The 10,129-nt window shown below is 38.8% G+C and overlaps 1 protein-coding gene across 1 annotated transcript in view; it reads left to right on the forward strand.

Annotated features, from left to right (window-relative positions):
- LOC104270809 (cadherin-5-like) overlaps nt 1-9,622 on the forward strand; it is a gene marked incomplete at its 3' end in the record, with an annotated part of 106,729 nt that extends 97,107 nt beyond the window's left edge. Inside the window, exons 5-12 of the mRNA XM_009865280.1 lie at nt 1,568-1,766; nt 4,064-4,352; nt 4,442-4,558; nt 5,314-5,478; nt 5,892-6,079; nt 7,714-7,967; nt 8,548-8,690; nt 9,498-9,622. Coding sequence (XP_009863582.1) covers nt 1,568-1,766; nt 4,064-4,352; nt 4,442-4,558; nt 5,314-5,478; nt 5,892-6,079; nt 7,714-7,967; nt 8,548-8,690; nt 9,498-9,622 — 1,480 coding nt within the window. The remainder of the gene's footprint in view (nt 1-1,567; nt 1,767-4,063; nt 4,353-4,441; nt 4,559-5,313; nt 5,479-5,891; nt 6,080-7,713; nt 7,968-8,547; nt 8,691-9,497) is intronic.
- Between the last annotated feature and the right edge of the window lie 507 nt (nt 9,623-10,129).

Below are 10,129 nucleotides of genomic sequence, written 5' to 3' on the forward strand. Positions count from 1 at the left end.
CATTAATTTAACCTCGCATCTAGCAACCTGTGTGATGTCAACTTCTCTATCACAATTAACAGTTTTATTTTTGATGGCATGCTGACAGCTCCTAAAAGCTAATGGAAAGTCATTTATGTCTAATTTAAAGTCTGAATATTTGAGTGTTAAAGATCCCTGATAATCCTTCATATTTGGAAGGGGAAATGTAGTAAGAAAACAGCTTTGCTATATGTCGTGGTTTAACCCCAGCTAGTAACTGAGCCCCACACAGCTGCTCACTCACTCACCACGTGTTAGAACGGGGCAGAGAATTGAAAGGAAAAAGTGAGAAAACTTGTGGGTTGAGATAAAGCCAGTTTAATAGGTAAAGCAAAATCTGCACGCACAAGCAAAGCGAAACGAGGAATTCATATCCTGCCTCCCAAGGGCAGGCAGGCGTTCAGCCATCTCCAAGAAAGCCGGAGGACTTGGGAAGACAAACACCATTATTCTGAACGTCCTCCTCTCCTTTCTTCTTCCCCGAGCTTTACACGCTGAGCACGATGTCATACAGTACGGAATAGCCCTTTGGTTAGTTGGGGTCAGCTGTCCCAGCCGTGTCCCCTCCCAACTCCTTGTGCTCCCCCAGCCTCCTCGCTGGTGGTGTGGGGCCAGGAGCAGAAAAGCCTTGACGCTGCATAAGCATTGCTCAGCAGTTACAGAAATACTCCTGAATTATCAACCCTGTTTTCAGCACAAATCCCAAACACAGCTCCATAACAGCTACTGTGAAGAGAATTAATTTTATCCCAGCCCAAACCACTACACTACATCAAAATAACTTCTCAATCTGATATGAAATTCAGGTCTAAAGTTTGATAATATTAGCATACGATGCAAAAAATATGTTTCCACCATGTAGATGGTAAAAACTGAGAATAGGGGATAAAGGAACTTTATATGTGTCTTCAAACATTTCCAAAGACAAGGAACTGAATCAATAAATGAGCTCTCTGAGCAAGACAATTTGCTACATTGTATTTGGAATTGATTGAAAATTTCACATGAATCATTTCTTAACTGAAAAAAAAAGATTTTATTCTAAATCAATATTTTCCATATGAAGATACTGACTACAGCATATTCTGTGTTAGGGCAAGCCTAACAAACATTGTGTTTGGGTTTGTCAAGCTGTAGCATTTCATTTCAAGTTGAACTAACAGAAACTTTGATCTGGCTCAGCCTTGGTGTTGCTTCCCTTGAGCTGCACGGAGGAGCTTCGCTCTACGTAACGCACAGTGGGTGATCTTCACTACTGATTCTTCCCCTCACGTTAACTATGACAGCTCAAGGGGATGCTGGCTTTTATAATTTGTACATTTTTTATTTCATTAAAATATTTTTGTTGGTTTCTACATTTAGTTAATACTGTTTCATGGAAAGAAGAATCTTGATATTTCAAATGTTGATGCTAAGGCAGATGAAAAGAAAGCAATCAAACTTTCCTATAAAAGGAAATTCCATTTGCACTTCTATGTGTGCTCTCTCCAATTAATCTGATTCTGTTGTTATGTATATGGTTTTCTTTTTTTGTATTACTTTCTAGGCTACAGAAGATGAACCATCTTATTCAACTTTTACCATTGCTCTTGGCTTCCACATTTGCTGACAAAGAAAGTCAGAAAACAGACCACAACTCTTCTTCAAACAATGCCAGTCATAAACGACTGAAGAGAGACTGGATATGGAACCAAATGCATATCAAAGAAGAGATTGATACACCGTTACCACACCATGTTGGCAAGGTCAGTAGCAGTCTGTTAGCAATGAATAATTAGAAATGTGGACAGCAAATGAGTATCTTGAAAAATATTATTTGTTTGCAGTCTAGGCAGGCTAGAACAGAAAAAAAGGAAATAGAAATCAGACTTAACACCAAAAAACTAATGTGTTACAATCTAAAGAATGTGGACACAGTGTAAATCAAGAAAAATGTCAAAGGGGTTCTAATTCTTTTGAACAAAACAGATAAATTTCAGAGAATGGCAAATATGGAGCATCTGCTGTGCAGGAACAATTGCATTGCATGCAGGTACGCACTAGGAAGGAAGTGTGGTGGCTGATGTATGTCAATATTTTTCTGGCAGCTCAAGATTCTTTCAAAAACTGAGGAGATCAGCTAATAAAAACATATGCCCTAAAAATGATGCAGTTTACATCTCTCAGCTGGGCTACAAAAGTGCTATGCTTATGGATACTGTCATACAATCAAAAAATTTGTTTCAGAAAATGAAAGAAAATTATTTTTAAAAATAATAGCAAGCACTGACCTGCTCACAAACTCATTTTCTTCAGGACAGTGCTCATAAAATTCTATGATTAACTGCGTTTCACTCAGACAGAACTTCCCAATCTAGTCCTTCAAATTGAACTACTTTGACACTTTTCAGATAAATGCAGCTGTACGCTCTCCTCCCGTGCACAGTACTCAGCATCTGTCAAGTCTGTCTCCGCAAAGTGAAACGGACCTTTCTGGATCAGTGCTGCGCGAGAGAAAAGGGTGCTCTCAGCTAGCACAGGGTATCTCTGTTTCATTTCAGATCATTTCAGTAGCAGATTGAGGAGAATACTTCTGTTCCTGGAGCTGTCCTAAATAAGAGTAATTCACTTTGTACTGTGCTCCGTGGTCTTTCAACAGTGGAATGCTTCTGATTACTTTTGCAAGGGCTGTGTTCAACACATTGTATTTGCAGGACTGAACACTTGATAAACCCTTTAAAAAAGGCTACAGCAGCAGCCTGGCAGAACTGAGTGACAGCTGCAGGAATATGCTGATACATTTTGATTTTATCTTTCGTGACCTTGGATGCTTTCCTTTGTATGCTCATCCTCAGTTTTAGAAAAGGCAATCTTGGAAGTCTGTACCTTTTACACTGAATAAGTAAACAAGAATTGAGAAAGAAGGCACAGACTACACTGTCTTTGAGACAAGGATGAGGCTGTTTCTCGCTTCACATCTCCAGAGTTGTAAAATGTTTTTCAGCAGCCAGAAATACGATTAAGTATGTGGAATGAAGGAAGAAAATTTTAATGACACATTTCAAAATAGAAAACAGAAATAAAAGACTGTTGAACAGTAAATGACAACTATAGGATAAATCAAGTCCTAAATACCAAACAGTTGCAATTTCTGATAACATCAGTAACAAAAGACTAGAAATTCTTGGTCAAACCCAGTAATTATTGATAAATAGCTCAATGAAATAAGAATGCAGATATAGCGCATCAAAAATTGCGTTTTCAACCTTCTATCAATGTCCTTAGATGTGTAAAGGTACAGAATTATCTGCAGATTAAATAATGTGCAAAACCATTTGGGATTTGATTCAATTACATTCTAAAACTGATTAATGTTCATTCCTTTCACCTCATCCCTTTTTCATTGCATAAAATCTTAAAATTTAAAATCTACGGACTGAAAATTTAATCCTACTGTCATAGCGTGAGCCTAAAGACTGACTATAAAAAAACTGCATGTGACTAAACACAAGAAAGCTGTCAGCTATGGCAGAAATTCTGCTAAGTGCTAAGGAGTAGAGACTAATGCTGAACAATGTCAGTAGCTGTGAATATTTGATTCTGTAATTCTGTGAAATCTAAGCAAAATCTCTGCTAAGTTCAGAAGGTTACTTGCAAACAAGAGTAGCTCAGACTGAACCCAGTGGCGCATGTTATTTCAGACATAATGAGGTTAATGATTTATATGTGTTAACTGCATGAACAATTTATATCTTTAGGAAATACGAGACAGGATCTAAAGAAAACCCAAAACAAAACAAAAAAAAAACCCTCCAAGTTTCTTAATGTATAAGCAAGGAATTTTCAGTCGACGCAATTTTCATGTTGTAACCCTGCACAGTTGTAACCGCTGTAGTGGTGTTTGCTCAGTAATACACCAGCTGATATCAAAAGTCTTGATAGCTATTCTTGTTTTAAATTGATTCTGGGGAAGTCTTGATTGTGTGTATCTTCTGGCAGAAAACGTGTTGCATGCAGATACCGAAGTCCACTCTTATCTATTTGAATTATACTTTCCTTCCAGATCACATCAAGTGTAAGGAACAGCAACGCTAAGTATATCATTGAAGGTGAATATGCCAACACCATTTTTAAAGTGGAAGAAACCAGTGGTGATGTCTATGCATTTGAAAGGTTAGACAGAGAAAAGAAAGCCGAGTATGAGCTGACAGCTCTCATTATTGACAGAAGAAACAACCAGTCACTGGAACCCCCGTCTAAATTCATTATCAAGGTTTACGACGTTAATGACAATGTCCCTGTGTTTGTGCAAAAAGTATTCAATGGATCTGTCCCAGAAATGTCACCAGTAGGTACGTTCTTCCATCACTCATTTCCTTTCATGTCTCTGGTTAAAAAGCAGAATTTATATTAAATATGTCATCTGAAAATTCTTTTCTAGGAACGTCGGTCACCAAAGTGACAGCTGTAGATGCTGATGACCCAACTGTTACAGGCCATGCCACAGTTACCTACCAAGTCATTGAAGGACAGGAATACTTCACAGTTGATGACTCTGGTAGGTCTGATATGCAAATGTTCTTATCTTACACTTGGAAGAAAAAGTAGTTTTAAGCCTTTTTCATTCTGGACACGGGAGATAATAATTCAAAAATGTAATTTTAACCATACTTTAGGAAGATCTTTCATTTACACTTGCACAATGCCACTGTCTGTATCTGGAAATAAACTAATAAAGCTGAGATACCAGCTGCTGTGAACTAAACTGGAAGATAAAAGGTCATTTTTTTTCCCAGTGATGAAGAGACTGACTAGGAGCTAATATAACTTTAGCATAGATACCATTCCTTTGACCAAACAGGATAAGGGAATACATAAATTCAGAAGCAGTATTCAGTAATCAATGTCAACCCTCTGCTTTCCTAAACTTTCTTGTTTAAATTTCACCCAGTTTTAAAAATAATGTCAGTATCTCTTGTAACCATACTAGTCTCCTAGAGAAAAAACTCAGATAAAGACAAACTCACTCTCTCTCAGACAAACTCTCTAGACGCTGTAATGACCAAGCTTAGATGTCATTAGACTGCTCTAATCAGCAAAGATCAGTTTAAAAGAATGTGTTGTACAAAAACTCCCAAATGTTGCATCATGTAGAAAGACTTCTAGCATTTTTAGCCTTAGAAAAATACTCCTGTAAAAATGCTACTTAAAGCTGAATCAATGTGTGCCACAAGACAAAAATTTGCTGTCAAAAATGAAGAGATGTTGGACATCCTGCAAAATCTAATCATATTCAATGTGCTTTTTCCAAAGGTGTAATTTCTACAACAAGGGCTGATTTAGACAGAGAGACTCGATCAACATACGAAATTATTGTTAAAGCAAAAGATGCTCCAGGATCTTCTGGGGATTCAAGCACAGCTACAGTCATTATCACTTTAACTGACATCAACGACAATTTCCCAGTATTCAAACACTGTAAGTATAATGCAAGCACTGTATCATTTAGAAACCAAGGGCTCACATAACTATACCAAATTTATGTCAGAGTGCATCACAATTTAGCTTTTCTTAAAAGTGGAGAAAAGAATCTTACATATTCGGAACGTCTTCTGTATTTCAGCCGTAGCTACACTTTCTGGGTGATGCACACCTAGAAGAGAAAACAAAAAATAGTATTAATTTCACCACTGTGTGCAAGATTTTGACAATTTTGAGAATCATACTTTCACAAAAAATACATCAAAGTGCTGTCTGTAGAGATATATAATGCTGAATTCTCAATGAAATATTTTTCTATACACCTATAAACTAAGAGCAATTTTTTACCAAGTTCTAACTTCCGTGTAAATGCTCTTTATATTTTTTCTGTTGTGTTTCTTTTTGAACAGCATCATTTCACTTTAAAGTTCCTGAAAACATTTCAGTTGGAGGAGAAGTTGGCAGAGTCAAAGTAGAAGATATTGATGAACCACAACACAGAAACACAAGATACAGTTTTGTGAGAGGAAATTACAGGGACACCTTTGAAATTGTAGCAAATCCATTCACAAATGAAGGAATCATTAGGCCAAAGAAGGTAACATTTCCCAGTAACAAAGATGACTACTTTGTGTTTCCATGTGTAACGAGAATGTTTGATTCAGATTGAGACTAGCTGCAGGAAAGAATGAGAAAGTGTGGAAGTCAGCGTGAAAGGCATCCAGCCTGAAAACCTCGCTCTGTGAGCTCGGTAAGAAGAGCTGGTCGTTTGCTGCACCATTTCAACTGGCAGTCCCAGGAAAACCTAGAATTACTGCAGAGTGCAACAGGGATTATGTCAGGTATTGACTGAGGTTATGCACTTCAGGCTCCTCTTAAGCGTCAGATACTTGGATGCTTCAAAGAGTCAGCAATTTTAAGAGTTGAACCAACCTGCCAAGGCAAAGCATCTTTCCCTTCTGCAGCCTTGGTGAAACCAAAGTAGAAGACATGAACAAGTCCACCCGAGCACTTTGAAAACCGCTCACACTTGTTCCAATCTGAGCCACAGCTCCCTTACTTTCCTCAGGGTGCTTTCGGTGTTGCTTTCATTGTGGTTTGCTCTTTGTTTTTTATTTCCCAGACCTACTTGATTTGTACCAAGGAACATTCCTGTGTTATGGAGAGCACTGCCAAGCCAAGAGTTCATTGATTTAATTGACTTACAGTATAATAAAACAGAAGGGAGCACTATAAATCACTTCTTGTAACCCTCAGACTGACAGGAAAGTGTTTTTCCCTTCCAGATGTCTCTCTGAAACTCTTAAGATTGAAATCCATTCAGAAGAGAAAAAATTAAGGAAAAAAGGTACAAAGTATTCCAAGACCAGCAATAAAGTCTTCAGCTGTGGCCACATTAGGTGCAAACAGCTTTCCTTCACCAAATGTAGCCCTTTCCTGGTCTTCGCAGGACCTGAGGAATGTGTTGCCTGCAGCTCCTGCCCAGAGGAGGAGCGCTAAGAGGCCCCACTTATACACACTCTGGGTGATTTGGAATCAGCTCATCTTTTAGCACACAGTGGGCAAAGTTTCCCCCACTCTTTCATAACATGCTTTTGGCCATGCACGTGTCATAATTTTAAACAGGCAGCCATGTGAGACAAAATTTCAACTGCTAGATAAGCACTACCACTTCCACTTGCAATGTCTACTCAAAGAAAAAAACAAGAATCACTACAACTATCTACGGTGTATTTCACAGCGCTTTTGTAGTCTCTGGCAATAGTGTAAAGGGATCCAAACTTTGAGCTACGTGATAGCTTGGGCATTTCTCACTGACTTAGCTCCTGGCCTTCCTTCCATTGTTTGATGCATTTTATGGTCTCAGTCAAGGGGAAAAACAAGGAAACGGATGTCGTTTATCACAAAACACCCCAGCTGTCAGTCAGTGCAGCTATGAAGACTTCCCTGAATGACTTCAAAACGGAAAGCCTAGCCAAGAAGAGAAGAATCTGGTCCCCAACCTTTGAGAAAAAGAAGTTTAAACAGGTTTGAAAGCTACAGAATTATAAAAAGAAAATTATTACAACCAAGAAATTCTAGCTGAACTTAGAATACTGGATGCATCTAAGATGTTATTTGGTAGTATTTCCAAACATGAATTTGAGCATAGAGCTTAAATTGCATAGATAGCTAATCCAAAGTTTACTGAGCCATCTGCAAAATAAGAATATCTGTGTTTGTCTTTTCTAGCCCCTGGACTTTGAAAAAGTAGCAGAATATCAGTTTGACATTGAAGCAACAGATCCCACAGTTGATCTTCGATATTTCAAATCTGGTGGCCCTAGGAGTATTTCAAGAGTCACCATCGAAGTCACTGATGTTGATGAGCCTCCTGTCTTCACAAAACTACCATATGAATTTAAAGTAAAGGAAAACGATCCAGAAATATTAACACTTGGTTCAGTTTGGGCACACGACCCTGATGCAGCTAAACGGAAAATCAGGTAACATGACACCAGCTTTAGTAATTCTATTTTAAAGTGGAGAATTTGTTATTGATTCAAGGATTGCACAAGGGGACTTTGTCCCCTATTTTTCAGAATGTGCATGCCAAAAACAACAAAAAAAATATCCAATTTGATTTTTCCAGTATTGCAGCCATGGATATATATATGGTAACCAACAAATATGAAACATAGATTACATTTATCCATGTAATTATCGTATAAACTTGCTGACATAACATCTGTACATTTACTGGAAAATGCATAATCTTAGATAACTTTGTAATTTTTTATAATTTACTGTTCTATGGGGTTTTTGCAATAACTATCTCAAGCATGTGCTCTGAAAAGAAAACAGATTTCTGAAACAGCAAAAGACAATAATCTGGAAACTTTCCTGATGAATATATTTTGCCTTCATAGATTGCATAATTTTAGGGAGATATTCTGAGACCACCTGGTCAAGGTATTAATGTAATTTGTCACACAAAAACTCTCTGATCTTTCACTATGAAGATCTGAAGTAAAACACAGCATTATCACCCCTGCATTGACATATCTCTTTTTAATCAAAAAACAGATTTATTCGACGAAGAGCTAGTCCTAATGGAGACTATATTAGGGTATCTGATACTGGAATTATTCAACTTCCCAAGCCCCTGGACAGAGAATTCAGTTCCTCATATAACATCACTGTAGCAGCTCAGGAAATCCTTGAAGATGGTAAGTGCTACCCACATCCTTATTTGAGACATACCCATGTACAACTTTACAGCAGGACTGGACCTTATCAGAAGGGAGAGCCGCAACCTGGCAGCCTGGTTCCACCGGGCTGCAGATGAAGGGGATGTTTGCAGGGTTTGCACAACAATCTTCTGAATCAAATGAGAACTTACAAATAGGCCAAACACAGTTTTAAGATTTGGCTCCTGGCTATTATAAAAATGCATTCGGTTTGTTACAAGGAATAAAAGGGGCATGAGGAGAGGAAGCGGCTTGGGAAACAGGGATAAGCCTGTGCCTAGAACAGAAACATCCCAGGCAGCTTCACCCACTTACAGTTACCGAATTCCCTGCCCGCACTGCCACCTGGGGAGCATCACTGCACAGGCGCCCCTGCATGGATTCGCTCAGGTTCAGGAAGCAGAGCAGGCCCAGGGCCAGTCCCAAGTCGGTTTGAGAGTTGCTGGCATTTTCTGGAGGGTGAAAGGTATTTAATAACATAGACATGGCCTGATCCGTGCCTGTGGCCTTAGTGCCAGAGAATGATGCTGGATCCCGTAGCCACACAGTGTAAAGAATCAGGAAGCCATAAGCAATTGCCATTTCCTTGATGACTTAGCCCAGTAGGAGAGTTTTTAGGAAAATATCTGTATCTGTCAAAGGAAAAGCTTAATTTAATGATGGGCCTAGGAACTCTCTGTATTTGTCAGGCAGGAGGCACAGAGGTGCACACAAACAGTAGAGAGGTGAGGCCAGACAGCGCTGAGATTCCAGACATCTGAGAGACCTGTACTGTTGTCATTTCAGGCCGTCTTTCTGACAGAGAATCACATGCCCAAGTTCATGTAATAGTTGATGACGAAAATGATAATGCTCCAGAACTTGTTTATCCCGAGGAACCTAGAGTATGTGAAAATGCTGCACCAGGAAAGGTGAGACAGGAGGTGGAATTTTTCCCCTCAACTTGAATTACCTCAGTTTTCATACCCAAGCATCTGATCATTTCACTGATTTCCAAAATGTCAGTGGTCAGAAATCTCTCTTCAGGACTTTACACTGTTGTGATACTGACTTTTATCTGCTTACGCACAAGGGCTGCACAGCTCCTCTCCCTCCAGGCGTTACCATATGTACGTGCACTAGCAATTGAACCGTGAAGTACAGTCAAGCCTTGCAGAGCAAAAATTAGCAATTCATTTTTCTCACACAAATGTTTATAAGTGATACTGAGAATGAAATAATTTCAAAATACTAAGAGAAACATTGCTGCATATTACATTGTCGTATCATTCATAAGAGACCAAGTACCTGCTTGCACAAATAGTGTTAGTGTTTTTGGGTTTAGACATTTGGCCTCAGACAAAGTACTTAGCCCATACATGCAAAGTTTGTTTGACTAAGAGACTTGGTCTGTATTGGGTTGGCCTGGCCAGATTTTG

The sequence above is a fragment of the Apaloderma vittatum genome, unplaced genomic scaffold (genome assembly GCF_000703405.1).
Source record: "Apaloderma vittatum isolate BGI_N311 unplaced genomic scaffold, ASM70340v1 scaffold2692, whole genome shotgun sequence".
Classification (NCBI taxonomy): Eukaryota; Metazoa; Chordata; class Aves; order Trogoniformes; family Trogonidae; genus Apaloderma; species Apaloderma vittatum.